Source organism: Erpetoichthys calabaricus, chromosome 2, assembly GCF_900747795.2.
Source record: "Erpetoichthys calabaricus chromosome 2, fErpCal1.3, whole genome shotgun sequence".
NCBI lineage: Eukaryota > Metazoa > Chordata > Cladistia > Polypteriformes > Polypteridae > Erpetoichthys > Erpetoichthys calabaricus.
In genome coordinates this window covers 344240855-344260557 of record NC_041395.2, presented here as the reverse complement: position 1 = coordinate 344260557, position 19703 = coordinate 344240855, and the positions used below count along the sequence as shown (strand labels likewise).

The following is a 19703-nucleotide window of genomic DNA, read 5'->3' as shown; positions in this document are numbered from 1 at the left end:
ACAAACAGAAACACATCCAGTATAATGCACTTGTTACAGCTAGGGCCCCACAAATGATCTCCCATTCCTAGTTTTAATAACCCCGCCGCCCCATGCCCCGCCCAGACTGACCTGCAGGATGGCCCCATACAGACGGAGCAGCACATTCCTGGGCTCGTCCCCGGCGCTGTCCACAGTGTCTGGCAGGGAGCAGAGGAACAACATGTTGCTTAGCCCTCCTCTACAAGAAGAATACAAGAGCACATTTATTTTGGGTTTGCGTGACAGTCAGTATGGTGACAGTACAAAGATACGGGCAACCCCTTGTCCCCGCGCGCGAACGCCTGCTTTCGCCTCTCTTCGGACTGGTGGGTGCGCGTGCCCGCCCCTTTCATCTCGTTCGTTCGCTTTAAGTCTCCGCTCTACCCGGACCGACTGCCGAAGCACTACCTCCAACTTGGGGGGCACATCGCGCGTGAGACTTTTGCATACATATATTTCTCTTTTTCCCCACTTCTAAAATTTCCCTGTATATAACGGTTTCCGTGTTTTAGCGAAAGGACTTCCTCCAAAGGGCACACAACGAGCAAATCCTCGTGCGGGTCACTGACCGTATATTCCAGGCGCCACACCCCCTCTTTTCAGTCAGTGGCGCATTCACTGCGTGACTCGTATCTGCCTTACATTTATACTTCTTATATCCAGCATAATAAAACAGAAATGTGTTCATTTTTACATTTTCTCACAAAAAAGAAAAAAATGCCGCCCTCTGTAAAGAATCGCGCTTTAAGACTTCTCTTATGAATACTTTAACCCATCGACGTTCCTGATCGCCTCCCTGTCTTCTATGAAACCCGATAGGGTACAGTACGGTCTCCTGATATCTGCGCTCACCTTATGATGCTGATGTGAAATTCGTCTACGTTGATCTTCTTCCACGCGCCATGCAGGAATTCCTTGCACCAGAGGTACGCCTTGCGTCGAGTCTGCTCGTCGGGCTCCTCGGCTCGGATCACGTCTTTGCATTCAGGCTGCGGATCGGGCTGAACTTGAAGCTCGCCCGTGTCTACCAGTAGGCCCAGAGTCAAGGAGGGGGATGTGGAGACGCCGTTCATGAACTTGGTTTTCATTTTGTCTTCTGGAGGTTAATTTAAATAGAAATGTAGTGGGAATAAAAATAGTAAATCGATTGCTTTAAATAGATATAGACCTCTATCGATTAAAATTACAGAGACGAGGAAGCTGCTCTATTGAACGCAGATCCGTGCTTAAGTTTAAAAACACAAAAGGAAGCAAATGACAGCGAACATAACCCTCTCAATCGCCTGCCCTCACTCGATCTGTGTCTTTTGAAAGCTGTGCTTACTGTATAGCGCCCGGTGAGCACTCATTGGTGTGTACATGGTGACGTAACAGGGCACGCCCCGCTAATGATGATTGGTTCGCTCGAAGCTACGACATAATAAACGATTTTTTTTTTTTCTTTTGGTTTAATGGCAGACGAGCTGCTACTGGATTGTTGCGCGCTCCGTACCAGGAGGAGGAGGAGGAGGAGGTGAAACTGTGAATCATGGCAGCCTGCGTGTACTGAGTTAGCCCAAATTCCACGGCGATATCACCAAACGCTTTATCAGCTGAACAAAGTGCTTGGCATGACTGAAGTGAGTCACGCATTGGGTAGATGCAAAGTCGCCATAACGCGACGTGTCCCAGAGCAGGGTGACTGCACTAGTCAGTCTCATTTTTAGACTCCATTTTCACAATCGCTCGGCGTGCTTTAGGGGCTTCCACCTGTGCATTTCTTCAGAGCGCAAATTTTCGGAAGCCTTTGGTGCAAAAAATCAGAATGAGATCTTGGACGGGTCCGCAGTCTTACGCCGCCGAAGACGCAATATATAGTGCCTTTCATCTATCTATCTATCTATCTATCTATCTATCTATCTATCTATCTATCTATCTATCTATCTAAATGAAAAAAACACACCAGACAAAAGGGCACACCTGTCACCATGGAGACTTCATGCTTCATTACATACACTGATGAGCCAAAAACTTCGAACTACACATCTAACCTGCTGCAGCTCCTCCGTGTGCCACCAATAGATAGATAGATAGATAGATAGATAGATAGATAGATACTTTATTAATCTCAAGGGGAAATTTACAATATGGACTCTGCAAGACCTCTGAAGGAGGGCGTCATGTGGTATCTGCACACGAGCATTAACAGCAGACCCTCTAACTCCCGTAGGTTGTGAAATGGGTCAGGCTTGTTCAAAAACATCACACAGATGCTTCATTAGGTTGAGATCTGATATCTATCATATCTATTTTATTTTACAGTGCCTTTCATATCTATCTATCTATCTATTATTATTATTATTATCATATAGTGCCTTTCATATCTAGCTTATTTTATTGTGCCTTTCACATCTATCTATCTATCTATCTATCTATCTATCTATCTATCTATACTGCCTTTCATTCTATCTATCTATCTATCTATCTATCTATCTATCTATCTATCTATCTATCTATCTATCATATAGTGCCTTTCATATCTATCTTATTTTATTGTGCCTTTCACTTCTATCTATCTATCTATCTATCTATCTATCTATCTATCTATCTATCTATCTATCTATCTATCTATCTATCTATCTATCTATCTCTTATTTTATAGTGCCTTTCATTCTATCTATCTATCTATCTATCTATCTATCTATCTATCTATCTATCTATCTATCTATCTATCTATCTTATATAGTGCCTTTCATATCTATCTATCTATCTATCTATCTATCTATCTATCTATCTATCTATCTATCTATCTATCTATCTATACTGCCTTTCATTCTATCTATCTATCTATCTATATCTTATTTTATACTGCCTTTCATTCTATCTATCTATCTATCTATCTATCTATCTATCTATCTATCTATCTATCTATCTATCTATCTATCTATCTATCTATCTATCTATATCTTATTTTATAGTGCCTATCTATCTATCTATCTATCTATCTATCTATCTATCTATCTATCTATCTATCTATCTATCTATATCTTATTTTATACTGCCTTTCATTCTATCTATCTATCTATCTATCTATCTATCTATCTATCTATCTATCTATCTATCTATCTATCTATCTATCTATCTTATATAGCACCTTTCATATCTATCTATCTATCTATCTATCTATCTATCTATCTATCTATCTATCTATCTATCTATCTATCTATCTATACTGCCTTTCATTCTATCTATCTATCTTATTTTATTGTGCCTTTCACTTCTATCTATCTATCTGATATAGTGCCTTTCATATCTATCTATATCTTATTTTATACTGCCTTTCATTCTATCTATCTATACAATGTAGTGCCTTGCATATCCGTCTATCCATCCTTCTCCCAAACCTGCTTTCATATCCATCTGTCTTTATGTCTAGGTATGTATCTATAGCTCATTAGTGTTAATTTATTATATACTGCTTATATAGTATCTTTTGTTTTTGCTCAACATTATCATTCCTTAATTCAAACCTAACAGTCTTTACTCATCGGTTCATATTTTAAAATAATAAAAATGTGTTCTGCTATGTATTCTAACTTGTTTTAAAATATTCTGTGTTTTTTTAGCATCTGTATGCTTTTATAATCTTGATTATCTTATTTTAGCCACTTTGAGTCTGTGATAAGGTGCTATATAAATACAAGGTATTATTATTATTTTCTATCTTTCCATCTATTGTACTAACCTGTTGTCATCTGCTCATGGCTCTTTACGAAGTCTGCTGTGGGTGTAAATCATTTAAGGTTCTTCTTAGAACTTCATGCCAGTCCTGGAGGGCGGCAGTGGCTGCAGGTTTTTGTTTCAGCCCGGTTGCTTCATGAGAAGTCAGTTATTGCTGACGAAGCTCTTACTGCTCAAGTGACATTTTTTGGCTTCATTTTTGTTGTCTCACATGTTTAGATTCCTTACCCTTAACTGTTTATTTTAGTCTTCAAACACTGCTTTCCCTATTTTTTATTTGCTTCTTATTAGCAATGAAATGTCAATGGCAAACATCTAACTTGTCTCCATTTAGAGCTGTGTGTAGTCTTCGTGATCTGTCCGGTTTATTAAAATATTAAAAAGGAAGGAAAATGAAGAGAACAAAGTGAAGATCTGAGAAGTACTTTTAGAGATCCACAGAAATGGAAATAGCCTGCGATGTATTAATGGCCTGACATTGCAGAGTTAAAACCCCAACAAGCCGTGAAATTAAATCAGATTTGCTATTGGCAACCATTTGTTTTCTAATTAAGCAACTGAGTTGGAACAAAAACCTGCAGCCACTGCGTCCCTCCAGGACCGAGGTCAATCACCCCCTGATGCTGATGGCTGTTTTTCTCCTATGGCATCGCTCTGAAGTGCCCCTTTGGCCCCTTTATATGAATTCTTTGAAATTACTTCAGTTTTCTATTTTTTAGTCCGGCACCTCCTTAAATACCTTTATGAGAAAACCCTCACATATGATGTGCCGTCCAGCTTGTCTTGATGTCTGGTTTGCTTTTTGGGTTTCCCCTGTCAAAGAGGAGACAAAGGGGCCCAAAAAAAAAAGAAGATTTGGGGTAGCCACCCGTATAATTATTCCTGGCAGCAAAATAGTAGAATTGTATGTACGGTGGTGTACAAGTTCGAGTCCAAAACAGAACTGTCTTGATGATGCAAAGACGGCAGTTTCAAGGGAGAGTAGAGGAAGTGACGTCATGTTTGGTTGGTGGGTGGAACCCAGAAGTGACGTCATCGGGGGCCGGAACTGGAAAGTGATGTCATTGGACCCTGGGGGAATCGGAAATGACATCATCGGGACCAGGTGGAATTTCCAGTAGTCAGCCTGCAATGGAAAGAGAGAAAGGATCAGTACACTCTGCCACCTGCTGGTCTGGCATGGACTTTCCCTCATCTGAGCCCTTTAACTGCCTCCAACCCATATTTTTGATGCTCTAGACCCCCCCCCCCCCCAAAAAAAATCCCTAATTCTCAGGCCATCTGTGAATCTTATTTTTGTGCAGGAAATTACACCCTTCTGATAAAAAGCAAACCAATCGGCCTCTTGAGCAGAAACGATCAGAAGGCCTTGAACTTGTGCTGTACCCATCAACCGAGCCCAGGGGGGTTCACCCCCTCTAATGGGATACGAGGGGTCAAAGTGACAGAAAACTTTGAAAAGGTGGGGGGGGGGTGTTAATATCGGCCTGTGGAGGGTTGTTTAATGGGATTTCGAGGGGGCTGATCACACATATGATCATAAGTTTGATATTTGATTCTACACCGGTGGTCCTAGCCCTATAGAATAAAAAATGACAAATTTCAAACATGAGCATCTGGGCTATCGTTTTAGACTATTTCAAAGTCAGAGATTATGTTTGTGGGTTTATTTTTGATTTTTTTTTTTCCTTTACTGGGGGCCTACTCCACTGTGGACCTATCAGAGGGTGAAAAATGACCAAGTGGTATTACAATCTCAGATATCCATCCATCCATTATCCAACCTGCTATATCCTAACTACAGGGTCACGGGGGTCTGCTGTCGCCAATCCCAGCCAACACAGGGCGCAAGGCAGGAAACAAACCCCGGGCAGGGCGCCAGCCCACCACAGGGCACACACTCACACCAACACACCAAGCACACACACGGGGCAATTTAGGATCCACCTAACCTGCATGTCTTTGGACTGTGGGAGGAAACCCACGCAGACACGGGGAGAACATGCAAACTCCACGCAGGGAGGACCCGGGAAGCGAACACCCGGGTCTCCTTACTGCGAGGCAGAAGCGCTACCCACTGCGCCACCGTGCCACCCAATCTCAGATGTGTGTACTGAAAACATTTAAATTGAAGCACACATTTTAATGCCAGTCTCCCAAATGGAAGCAATGGACTTGTCGTCCCTATCTGGAAAGGGAAGGGTGATCACCTGGGGCCTCATGTATAACGCCGTGCGTAGAACTCACATTATAACATGGCGTAAGCACAAAAGCGGGATTGTGCGTACGCACAGAAAAATCCAGATGCAGGAATCTGTGTGCACGCAAACTTTCACGTTCTTCTACTACATAAATCCCAATCAGCGTGAAAAGTAACGCACGTGCACGCGCCTTCTGTCCCACCCCAACTCCTCCCAGAATTACGCCTCTTTGAATTTGCAAATCGATATAAATAGCCTTCTGAGAAAAGACAATGGGAAAAGCACAGGGGAAAATATAAGAATTTCAGTGAATACCAAGTGGAGGCAAACAAAAAACGTACTATTTGTTGGTTTAAACAGTGGGATAATCAACAAAAGAAAGTTGATCGAGTGACATAGCGTGTCGGAGAAACTTGAAAGCTCAAGTTCACAAAGTCGCACGGTGCCCGAAATAAAAAAGTGCAAAGTATCAAAAAAAATATCAAAGTCGCCGTGAAAAGGCAAGTCCTAGCCCACCGTCTGAGTGTCATATGAAAGCTTATTAGGGTACAGACAAAAAAAATAGGCACACAGTGGGGAAAAAGCACGAAATGTCAACTTTAATCTCGAAATTTCCACTTTAATCATGTAGTTTATTTTGTCATTAAAGTAGAACATCATAAACTTCATCTTAAAATCATTTATTTTACTAGTTTCTCAAGTAGCACGTTAAATGCTTTGTTCTGTATTTGATCTTCTATGTCCGCTATGTGTGTGAATCACTACGTGCTTCCGTTCTTTCTCTTTCTCCGACAGGACACATAATCCATGACATTCGAGATATTACAGCTCTCTGAATAATTAAAATACTGAGATGTATACGTGATATCTTTTTCATGATGATAGGAGTTAAAGCATGTTATTAAACATGGGAACACGGTGGCGCAGTGATTGTTCATATCTCACGCAAGAGGCTTGCTGCGCCGTGTGCGACCTTCGATGAAATAATTTATCACAGCAGTACTGTCTCTTTCAAATGTACTAACCTCCAATTCCTGTCCTTACTTTTCTTTCTCCAAATACCCAATCGCCACACAATCAGCTCTGTAATAGACGTGAAGCCATTTGTAAGCTTAGAACGCCGATTCTTCAAAACTTTTAAGGAACATTGAAATATCTTCATAGTACATGTTTAATTATTCTATCCGTCTATCCTTCCAGTGTCGCGTCAGCACCAGCAATAATACAGCGCAAGACCGGAACAATCCCAGAACTAGCTAGCGCTGCGCCACCGTGTCCTCACATGTTTAATTATTAATAATACAGATTATTTAAATGAAGTTAAAGTTTTATCTGTATACTATAAGCAACATATTTTGCTGCATTTCATCTTAAAAATTGTATTGTCATCATACGCGCTTTATAAAGTGGCGCAGGTTGTGCAATATTATAACTGTAGTGTAAGTTTACAGTGAGGTACCGGTAATTGTACTTATAAGTACAAACAGTTCTACAAGGAGCACTTGATGGACTGATTGAGTGCGTTTATAGTTCTTGGGATGAAACTGTTTCTGAAACGCGAGGTCCGTACAGGAAAGGCTTTGACGCTTTTTGCCGTGGTTGAAGTAGTGTGTGTTTGAAACTGTATACCGATAATTCTCTTTCCGATCAGCTGCTGCTGTGATTCCCCACTGAGATACAGTGATATAAATACTCCGAGTGGTGCAGTGAGAGTAATATGGAAAAAGGTGATCTGCTGTAGCAACCCTTAACAGGAGCAGCTGAAAGAAGAAGAAGATGCAGTGAGAGTAACAATGCTAAAGCAGTTATGGTATTTGGAATACTATGGCTATTCCCTGGCCCATTATATTGCTGCAGGTTAATTACAATCAGATGCATTACACTAATAAACAATATGCAGTTAGTTTCAGTGTATTTATAAAGCCGCGTCAGGAATGTGGGTCTAAGAAAGAAAAGGTAACCACACAGGAACAGTAGCATTGCTTTGACGCTGGGTGCCGCCAGTCTGCAAAACCGAGCAGAGAAATTGCGTACATCAGGGCATGAGGTACCGTGGAAATGTGTCTGGCTTTACGCCAAGTTTAGGTTTTATACATCGCGATTTGAGTGTGGAAACATTCGTACGTAACATTTCTGTGCGTACGCACCGTTTATACATGAGACCCCTGGATTGCAGCAACTACAGGGGGATCACATGGCTCTCGGTGCCAGGTAAGGACCTTGCTAGGGTCGTCGTCAATAGGATCCGTGATTACTTGCTCACCTACCAGCAAACGGAACAGTCTGGTTTTACGCCTAAGAAGTCTACCATCGGCCGCATCCTGGCTCTGAGGGTTCTCATGGAGCGCAAATGCGAATATCGGCAGAGTTTCTTTGCAGTCTTTGTTGATTTTCGCAATGCATTCGAATCAGTTGATCAAGCTGCCCTGTGGGACATCCTGAGGGTTCGCGGGATCCCCCTGAGGTTGCTGGATATCATGGCCGACCTGTACACTGGTACTGTGAGTGCTGTGCAGAGTGGAGGCAGAACCTCTTAGTTTATCCCAGTTGATTCTGGGGTCTGTCAGCAGTCTGTTCTGCTCCTACTCTGTTCAATGCTGGCATGGACTGGGTGTTGGGCAGGGTTGTGGGGTCCAGCGGCTGTGGGGCATCTGTTGGTGAAGAAAGATTCACAGATCTTGACTTTGCTGACGATGCTGTGATCTTCACTGAGTTAATGGAGGCTCTGATCGGGGGTCTTGAGAGACTGAGTTAGGGGTCTGAGTGTCTGGGCTTGTGAGGGTCCTGATAAAAACCAAAGATCCAGGCCTTTAATGACCTCTTGGGCACAGCCATCATCAGTGTGTCTGTCTGCGGAGAGAGTGTCTCGACCTCATCATTAAGAGGTTTACTTAACTTGTCAGTGACATTCATGTCTCTGGTGACTCTTCCTGTGAAGTCAGTAGACGGATTGGGAGAGCACGGGGGGTCATGAGGTCACCACAAACGGGTGTGTGGCGCTCCTGATATCTATGCAAAAGGATGAAGGTCCAAGTCCTGGTGCTTCTCCTCTTACTATATGGTTGTGAGACTTGGACGCTATCCAGTGACCTGAGATGAGGACTGGACTCCTTCATGTGTGTCTCTCCGGAAAATCCTTGGGGGGCCGTTGGTTTGACTTTGTGTTGCTCATGGAGTCCCGAAAGAGTCACATGACCTGCATTGTGAGGGAGAGTCAGTTACAGCACTACGGCCATGTGGCGCGTCTCCCCGAGGGTGATCCAGCTCATAAGATCCTCATTGTTGTGGACCTGAGTAGCTGGACCAGGCCAAGGGGTTGCCTACGTAACACCTGGCTGCAGCAGATAAAAGGTAATTTCCGGAGGGTGGGACTGGACCGCGTGTCTGCCTTGGCATTGCCAACTGTTCGACGTGTAGTGCATGCTCCCCGACTTGACACATTTTAATACTTGAAATATTTGATGCTACTATTCTTGTTTATGATGTGCTTCTACCTCATGAAGTAACTCGTTACATTGCTCTACATATACAATCCAATGTCGGTCTGTCTCTCCGCTTTTCACGAGAGAACTACTTCACTGATTTAGATTGGGTTTTTTCTAGAATTTGCTTGAACATTCCGGTTGATTTTGCGACTTCTCTCATCGCACTAAGTATCACAGTTCGCTTGCGGTTTCGATTTAATAGCGCAAATCCGAGAGAGACACATCGGGCTGCGGGGCCCTCCTCACTCACACGTCTGCCTCGGGGTGTAACCTTAACTCTGCTTAGTTAGCGAACGAGAGAGAACTACTTAACAGATTCAGAATCTTTTTTCTTTCCAGAATTTGCTTGAACATTCCAGTTGATTTTGCGACTTCTCTCATCGCGCTAAGTATCGCAGTTCACTTGCTGCATTGATTTATTTGCGCAAATCCGAGAGAGATGCAGCGGGACGAGGGGAGAATGGTGGGGCCCGCCTCAGCTTACCTCGGCTTAGTGAGCGAACAGGTTAAGTACTTCACTGATTTAGATTGAGCGTTTTTCTAGAATTTGCTGGAACATTCCGGTTGATTTGTCAGACTTCTCTTATCGCGCTAAGTATCACAGTTCACTTGCGGTTTCGATTTATTAGCGCGAATCCGAGAGAGACACATCGGGCTGTGGGGCCCTCCCCACTCATGCGTCTGCCTTGGGGCGTAACCTTAACTCCGCTTAGTTAACGAACGAGAGAGAACTACTTAACGGATTCGGAATCTTTTTTCTTAATCTTAATCACTGTCTTAATCTTCTTTATTTATTTATCTGGTTTGTACAATGCTATATACTGTATACGCTGCCGTTCTTTATTATATTCTGTAAGTGCCTTTAGCATGGGAAAGGCGCTATATAAATAAAATGTATTATTATTATTATTATTCTTTCTAGAATTTGCTTGAACATTCCAGTTGATTGTGCGACTTCTCTCATCATGCTAAGTATCGCAGTTCACTTGCTGCATTGATTTATTTGCGCGAATCCGAGAGAGACGCAGCGGGACGAGGGGAGAGTGGCGGAGCCCACCACACTCATGCACCAACCTCGGGGCACGTACTTTACCTCCGCTTAGCGAGCGAACGTGATAAGTACTTCACTGATTTAGATCGAGCGTTTTTCTAGAATTTGCTTGAACATTCCGGTTTTCTTTTGCGACTTCTCTCATCGGACGAAGTATCAGAGTTCGCTTACAGGAGTGATTTATTTGCGCGACTCCAAGAGAGACGCAGCGGGATGAGGGAAGAATGGTGGGGCCCGCCTCAGCTTACCTCAGCTTAGTGAGCGAACAGGTTAAGTACTTCACTGATTTAGATCGAGCGTTTTTCTAGAATTTGCTTGAACATTCCGGTTTTCTTTTGCGACTTCTCTCATCGGGCGAAGTATCAGAGTTCGCTTACAGGAGCAATTTATTCGCGCTAATCCGAGAGTGAGGCTGCGGGACGAGGGGAGGAGGAAGCCTGACGTCATGAGTGGGGAGTCGCTCTACCTCTGTGTTTTGGAGTGTAACTTGCCTTCGCTTAGCTTTTTGTGTATTGATTTTTAAAGTTTGTCCTGTTTCACTACTACGTAGTCTTTAAATATATTGTAATAAAGAGCACAAAACACTCATAAACGTTTGGGGTTTTAGCCCCGTATACTATAACAAAAATTCCGTCAATTGTTTATACGAAACTCAAAAGACACCAAAGGGAGGGAGGACAGACAGTTTATGGGGAAGGACCAGAAATTAAACTGTGGAATGCTGGGAGAATCGTGGTGGAGTATGGGAGTATGATGTCATCAATCAGGAAGCAGGACCCAGAAGTGTGCGTCTCTTAAAGTCATCCGGGAGATCTTTACGGCGGAGATGTCTCGGCCTTCCTGAAGAAGCAAAGAGAGGGAGATTAGTACGCTGCCGTTGTCCCCCTGCAGGACTTGTCGCGATGCAAAACGGGTCCTTAAGCTGCTCCCCAAGCGCTCGTGCGTGACAACATATAAATTTCAACATCTGTCTGTCTGTCCGCTTTGTACAAGAGAACTACTTCACGGATTTAGATCGGGTTTTTTCGTGTGGCAGCCATCATTATCGATACACCCTTCGAGACAATTTCTGAACGCTCACATGACTCGTTCGGCCATTTCAAGGGAGAATAGTGGCAATTTCTTGGTGAATAGCATCCTTGAGTGCTTCAAGCTTTTGAGGTCGGTTTGTGTAGACCATCACACGGAGCGAGATCAGGTGAATGTGAAGGCCACCTGACATGGCCACACGGGGAGATCAACTTCCCCAGAAACATCTCCCCCAAAACTTACATGGATCTCCGCGCAGGCCGTGTGAGCTCTCGCTCCAGGCGTCCACCACATCCATTTCTTCCAGTTCTCTAGCATTTCAATGTGACGTTTTGAAGAGACGGTGGCCGTTGCTCCTCCCTTCCTCAAATAAGTAAGGGCCTACTACGCCAAATTCTGCAACGGCACACCAAACTGTAAAACGCTGACTGTGCGGGGGTCTCTGATGAAGATCACAAGGGTGGGTTTCAGCCCAATAGTGAAAGTTTTGCTTATTTATGCAACCACTCAAATGAAAATGGGCCTTGTGGCTGATGTCACATGACGATGGCATCTCGATGAACAGAATGTTGGTGCTCAACTCTCTACAGCTCTCCCAGTTTCTCTCAGTGAGTTCCTGCACTGCCATCATTTTGGTATCAACGGAAATGAAGGTCCTCGTGCAAAATCAAAGACGTGATGGAAATGCCGAAAGGCGGAAGGGCGCTGAACGTCTAGGAGACTGCAAAATGGACGCCATTACAGCTTGGATGTGTTCAGGCATTGTACCCGTGGGTGGCATGGTGGTGCAGAGGGTAGCGCTGCTGCCTTGCAGTTAGAAGACCTGAGGTTCACTTCCCGGGTCCTCTCTGCGTGGAGTTTGCATGTTCTCCCCGTGTCTGCGTGGGTTTCCTCCGGGCGCTCTGGTTTCCTCCCACTGTCCAAAGACATGCAGGTTAGGTGCATTGGCGATCCTAAATTGTCCCTAGTGTGTGCTTGGTGTTGGTGTGTGAGTGTGCCCTGCGGTGAGTTGGCACACTGCCTGGGGTTTGTTTCCTGCCTTGCTCCCTGTGTTGGCTGGGATTGGCTCCAGCAGACCCCTGTGGCCCTGTAGTTAGGATATGGCGGGTTGGATAATGGATGGATGGATAATAATGAATGATAATAATAATAAAAATAATGCTAGTGGCATATATTCTGTCAAAATGTAGATAGATAGATAGATAGATAGATAGATAGATAGATAGATAGATAGATAGATAGATAGATAGATAGATAGATAGATAGATAGATAGATAGATAGATAGATAGGATACTTTATTAATCCCAAAGGGAAATTCCCATACTCCGGCAGCAGCATACTGATAATAACAATATTAAATTAAAGAGTGATAACAATGCAGGTATACAGACAAACAATAACTTTGTATAATGTTAACGTTTACCCCCCCGGGTGGAATTGAAGAGTCGCATAGTGTGACGCTGATCACTACAATATTCTGTCATCGTTTAAATCAGTTGGAATCCCCATTAATTTCACTGAATCAGCCCACAACCTAGGAGTTATCTTTGACTCTAGCACAGGGGTGGGCAGATTCAGTCCTGGAGGGCCGCAGTGGCTGCAGGTTTTTGCTCCAACCCAATTGCTTAATAAGAAGCCCTTATTGCTCAAGTAACACTTCAGCTTCACTTTAATTGTCTCTCTCGTTAAGATTTTGAACACTTATTGCTTATTTTAGTCTTAAACAGCTGTATTCTTGGTTTTTAATTGCTCCTAATTAGCAATACCATGCAAATGACAAAAGAGACCAGCATTTCTCCATTTAGCTTGTTTTCATTTACACCTGTGTGTATTTATCATGCACTATTTGGTTTAATTAAATACTTGGAAGGAAAGTGAAGAGAAAAAAGTGAAGCACTGAGAATTACTCGTCTGTTTTAGACTTCAAATCATTTGGATGATATCCTTAGAAAGGAAAATAAATCTAGGATATGAGAATGACCTGACATGGCAGCGTTACAGCACTAGCAAGCCATGAAATTAAATAATTGACAAGGATTGGTTTCTAATTAAGCAACTGGGTTGGAACAAAAACCTGCAACCACTGCGGCCCTCCAGGACTGAATCTGCCCACCCCTGCTCTAGCATGACATTTAAAGCGAATATTACAAAGTTGTCCAAAACATGCTTCTTCCATCTTAAAAATGTTAGGAATTTAAGGCGCTTTCTAAATAAACAGGATTCTGAGAAATTAATTCCTGCATTTATCTCTAGTAGGATTGACTACTGCAATGCAGTGTTCACTGGATGTTCAAAGTGTTCTTTATACAGCCTCCAGTTAATCCAAAATGCGGCCGTGAGAATTATTACAAGAACAAGACAATACGAACACATCACTCCAGTTCTCAAATCCTTACACTGGCTCCCGGTTAAGTTGAGGGCAGATTTCAAAATCCTTCTTTTAACATATAAAGCATTACATGGCCAAGGTCCGGCTTACTTGTCTGAACTTATCATGACTTACAAACCTGAGCGCACATTAAGATCTCAAGATGCCGGTCTACTTAGGATTCCAAGGATTAGTACAATAACAGTGGGAGGTCGAGCTTTTAGTTACAGGACCCCTAAACTGTGGAGTGGTCTGCCTGCTACTATAAGAGATGCCCCTTCGGTCTCAGCTTTTAAATCCCAGCTGAAGACTCACTACTTCAGTTTAGCACACCCTGACTAGAGCTGCTGATTAACTGTACAGACTGCATCTCTGTTGTTAGTCATTAGCACTAAAACATAAGTAACATGATAGTTAGAATTTGTTACTCACCCTCACCTTCTGTTTCTCTTCTCGGTACTCAAATGTGCCACTTGGTCCCATGGCCCACCTGCCAAGTTGTTCTGCCTGCCCAAGGTAAAGTCATCTCTGATGGAGGATCGCAGGAATCAACGGGTAGAGGGGTCCTTTCATCGGATTGGCTGGTCCAGCGCTGTCTCAGTGGTGGAATGGCCAATAGGGGGAGGCAGCTTGATGGCTGAGGTCTCCAGGACTCTAAACAAATCCAAATCCTATTATGTGATATCATCTACTGTTAAATTCTGCTCCATACTTGCAGAATTTTTATTTTTATACTGTATTGAGGATTTGTTCTGTTCTGTGTATTGTATTGTATTGACCGCCTTCTTTTTGACACCCACTGCAAGCCCAACCTACCTGGAAAGGGGTCTCTCTTTGAATTGCCTTTCCCGAGGTTTCTTCCATTTTTTCCTTACAAGGGTTTCTTTGTCTTCTTAGAGAGTCAAGGCTGGGGGGCTGTCAAGAAGCAGGGACTGTTAAAGCCCATTGCGGCACTTCTTGTGTGATTTTGGGCTATACAACAAATGTATTGTATTGTATTGTATTGTATTGTATTTAGATAGATAGATAGATAGATAGATAGATAGATAGATAGATAGATAGATAGATAGATAGATAGATAGATAGATAGATAGATAGATAGATAGATAGATAGATAGATAGATAGATAGATAGATAGATAGATAGATACTTTATTAATCCCAAGGGGAAATTCACATACTCCAGCAGCAGCAGCATACTGATAAAAATCAATAAAGAGTGATAATAATGCAGGTATAACAGACAATAACTTTGTATAATGTTAAAGTTTACCCCCCCGGGTGGAATTGAAGAGTCGCATAGTGTGAGGGAGGAACAATCTCCTCAGTCTGTCTCTGAAGCTGCTCCTCTGTCTGGAGATGATCCTGTTCAGTGGATTCTCCATGATTGACAGGAGTCTGCTCAGCGCCCGTCGCTCTGCCACAGATGTCAAACTGTTCAGCTCCATGCCAACAATAGAGCCTGCCTTCCCCACCAGTTTATCCAGGCGTGAGGCGTCTTTCTTCTTTATGCTGCCTCCCCAGCACACCACCGTGTAGAAGAGGGCGCTCGCCACAACCGTCTGATAGAACATCTGCAGCATCTTATTGCAGATGTTGAAGGATGCCAGCCTTCTAAGGTAGTATAACCGGCTCTGTCCTTTCTTACACAGAGCATCAGTATTGGCAGTCCAGTCTAATTTATCATCCAGCTGCACTCCCAGGTATTTATAGGTCTGCACCATCTTCACACAGTCACCTCTGATGATCATGGGGTCCATGAGGGGCCTGGGCCTCCTAAAATCCACCACCAGCTCTTTGATTTTGCTGGTGTTCAGGTGTAGGTGATTTGAGTCGCACCATTTAACAAAGTCCTTGATGAGGTCCCTATACTCCTCCTCCTGCCCACTCCTGATGCAGCCCACGATAGCAGTGTCGTCAGAGAACTTTTGCATGTGGCAGGACTCCAAGTTGTATTGGAAGTCTGATGTATATAGGCTGAACAGGACCAGAGAAAGTACAGTCCACTGCGGCGCTCCTGTGCTGCTGACCACAATGTCAGACCTGCAGTTCCCAAGACGCACATACTGAGGTCTGTCTGTAAGATAGTCCACGATCCATGCCACCAGGTATGAATCTACTCCCATCTCTGTCAGCTTGTCCCTAAGAAGCAGAGGTTGGATTGTGTTGAAGGTGCTAGAGAAGTCCAGAAACATAATTCTTACAGCACCACTGCCTCTGTCCAAGTGGGAGAGGGATCGATGTAGCATGTAGATGATGGCATCCTCCACTCCCACCTTCTCCTGGTATGCAAACCGCAGAGGGTCGAGGGCGTGTTGAACCTGTGGCCTCAGGTGGTGAAGCAGCAGCCTCTCCATGGTCTTCATCACATGTGATGTCAGAGCAACAGGCCAGAAGTCATTCATCTCACTAGGACGTGATACCTTTGAGACTGGGGTGATGCAAGATGTTTTCCAAAGCCTCGGGACTCCCCCCTGTTCCAGGCTCAGGTTGAAGATGCGCTGTAGAGGACCCCCCAGCTCCGATGCACAGACCTTTAGCAGTCGTGGCGATACTCCATCTGGACCCGCTGCTTTGCTGGCACGAAGTCTCCTCAGCTCTCTACTCACTTACGCTGTTGTAATTATGGGTGTGGATGTCTCTCCTGTGCTGGTATCAGCAGAAGGATGTGTGGAGGGTGCAGTACTCCGAGGTGAGAGTGAGAGTGGGTTAGGGTGGTCAAACCTGTTAAAGAAGTTGTTCATCTGGTTTGCTCTCTCCACGTCTCTCTCGATGGTGGCACCCCGCTTCGAGCTGCAGCCAGTGATGATCTTCATCCCATCCCACACTTCCTTCATGCTGTTATTCTGCAACTTCTGCTCCAGCTTTCTCCTGTACTGCTCCTTCGCCGCCCTGAGCTGGACTTGGAGTTCCTTCTGCACGCGCCTGAGTTCATGCTGATCACCGCCTTTAAAAGCCCTTTTCTTCTGGTTCAAAAGGCCCTTGATGTCACTTGTAATCCATGGCTTGTTGTTAGCATAGCAGTGTACTGTTCTTACTGGAACTACAATGTCCATACAGAAGTTGATGTAGTCGGTAGTGCAGTCAACAACTTCCTCAATGTTCTCACTATGTGATCCCTGCAGGATATCCCAGTCTGTATTTCCAGTCTCTCAGAGCCTGCTCTGCCTCAGGGGACCACTTCCTGAATGAGCGTGTGGTTGTAGGTAGGACCCTCACTCTTGGTGTGTAGTGAGGCTGAAGCAGAACCAGGTTATGATCTGCTTTCCCAAGCGCAGGCAGCAGGGTGGCACTGTATGCATCTTTAACGTTTGCATACAGTAAGTCAATAGTCTTATTTTCATTTATGTTAGGTAGAATGCCCAGGGGGGACTGGGTGGTCTCGTGGCCTGGAACCCCTGTAGATTTTATTTTTTTCTCCAGCCATCTGGAGTTTTTTTTGTTTTTTCTGTCCACCCTGGCTATCGGACCTTACTCCTTTTCTATGTTAACTAATGTTGTCTTATTTTAATTTTGTATTTTGTCTTTTATTTTTCTTTTCTTCATTATGTAAAGTACTTTGAGCTACTTTTTGTATGAAAATGTGCTGTATAAATAAATGTTGTTGTTGTTGTTGTTATTTCCCCGGGTGTTACAGTCCACATACTGGGAGAAGGCAGGTAATGTTTTGTCCAGTGTCACATGGTTAAAGTCTCCAGCGATTAGCACAAGCGCCTCAGGGTCCTGCGTTTGTATTGTTGATTACTTCAAAACCCTCTCTGTGTCTTAAAGCAGAGCGGGTACAGACTGTGGTACGACACCCTCTGAAGTGCTGCTTGGACAATATTACAGAGATAATGGCAAGAAAACGGCAATTAATAAATGAAATGAGACAGAGTAGCATTATGGGGCGGAGTGGTGGCTCTGAGGCTAAGGATTTGCACCAGTATCCCGAAGGTTGCCGGTTCAAATCCCCGTCACTGCCAAAAGAGATCCTACTCTGCTGGGCCCTTGAACAGGGCCCTTAACCTGTAATTGCTCCAGGGGCGCTGTACAATGGCTGACCCTGCACTCTGACCCCAAGGGTTATGCGAAAACTAACAAATTCCTAATACAAGAAATTGTATAAGGCGAAATAAACAAAAACAAAAAAAATGACCCTTACAAGTGTAGGCCTTTTCATTGAGAGAAACTGGCAAAAAAGAAATCCAAGTGTCGAATCCAATCCAAAGGCAACTGGAAACTGGAAGAAACTGTGATAGGAAGAGAGCCAAAGTCACAAGACAATCAGAAGACAAGTTTCTGAGGGTCACCACCTTGCATGATCGCAGGGAACTCACAGCACAACAGCTGAACATGCAGGTCAGTCTGTACTGTGAAGGGGAGACATGGTGGTGCCAGTTTGACAGGAAGAAAGCCATTCTTTACCTTAAAGGGCCTTGAAGTACCAGCTGTGGACCAAACTGCAGACTGGAAGAAAGTCTTATGGGCCGACAAATCCAAATTTGAAACCTTCGGTTCAACGTGCAGGGCGTTTGTAGGCCGTCGAGTTGTGAAAGGCTGGCTCCTCAGGGTGTGACACCAACAGTCAAACATGGAGGAGGAAGTGAGAAGGTCTGGGGTCCTTTAGCTGGAGAAAGAGTTGGTGACTTGCACAGAGTGACTGGCACTGTGAATCACAGGGGGTTAGCACAGTTTGGCTGTTAGATGAGCAAAAGGCGCAGGCTACTAAATTCAAATTCTCTACGCTTAATGATTCCTTGGCTTGTTCTTTTATTTGCTAGTGTTTATCTGTTCTATGATGATGTTGTCCTGTTTGCTTCATCAGGCCGTGATCTTCAGTTCTCTCTGGATCGGTTCACAGCCGAGTGTGAAGCGGCTGGGATGAGAATCAGCACCTCCAAATCCGAGACCATGGTCCTCAGCCGGAAAAGGGTGGAGTGCCCTCTCAGGGTTGGTAGCGAGATCCTGCCCCAAGTGGAGGAGTTCAAGTATCTCGGGGTCTTGTTCACGAGTGAGGGAAGAATGGAGCGTGAGATCGACAGGCGGATCGGTGCGGCATCCGCAGTAATGCGGGCGTTGCATCGGTCTGTCGTGGTGAAAAAGGAGCTGAGCCGCAAGGTGAAGCTCTCAATTTACCGGTCGATCTATGTTCCTACCCTCACCTATGGTCATGAGCTATGGGTAGTGACCGAAAGAACGAGATCGCGAATACAAGCGGCTGAAATGAGTTTCCTCTGCAGGGTGTCTGGGCTTTCCCTTAAAGATAGGGTGAGAAGCTCAGTCATCCGGGAGGGGCTCAGAGTAGAGCCGCTGCTCCTCCGCATCGAGAGGAGTCAGATGAGGTGGCTCAGGCATCTGATCAGGATGCCTCCTGGACGCCTCCCTGGTGAGGTGTTCCAGGCACGTCCAACCGGGAGGAGGCCCCGGGGAAGACCCAGGACACGCTGGAGGGACTATGTCTCTCGACTGGCCTAGGAACGTCTCGGGATTCCCCCGGAAGAGCTAGAAGAAGTGGCCGGGGAGAGGGAAGTCTGGGCATCTCTGCTCAAGCTGCTGCCCCCGCGACCCGACCTCGGATAAGCGGGAGACGATGGATGGATGGATGGATGGATATCTGTTCTATGCCTTCATTTCATGAAACATTAAGGTTCAAGGTTGCTTTATTTAGTTCTGTTTACACAAGAAAGCATGAAATTTGCCTTCTCAGTTGAATCTAAAAACAAGACAGAAAGGAATGAAACGAAACAAATCGAGATGAGACGGGTTAAGGTCAGGCAGTTTGTTTGATGGTGCGTATTTGCACAAAAATGGTTACAGTATGGGGCGGCACGGTGCCACAGTGGGTA

At 44.5% G+C, this 19703-nt stretch overlaps 1 protein-coding gene across 2 annotated transcripts in view; it reads right to left on the bottom strand.

The window, feature by feature from the left end:
* Positions 1-1319, bottom strand: part of chka (choline kinase alpha) — a 108592-nt gene extending 107273 nt beyond the window's left edge. The window contains exons 1-3 of one of the 2 annotated variants that reach the window (XM_051923499.1): positions 1190-1319; positions 874-1117; positions 112-220 (exon numbers count right to left, since the gene is read on the bottom strand). In XM_051923499.1, coding sequence (XP_051779459.1) covers positions 112-220; positions 874-1109 — 345 coding nt within the window. In that variant the 5' untranslated portion in view covers positions 1110-1117; positions 1190-1319. Of the gene's footprint in view, positions 1-111; positions 221-873 lie in introns of both variants that reach the window. The other variant, XM_028796076.2, reaches the window with a different exon arrangement.
* Between the last annotated feature and the right edge of the window lie 18384 nt (positions 1320-19703).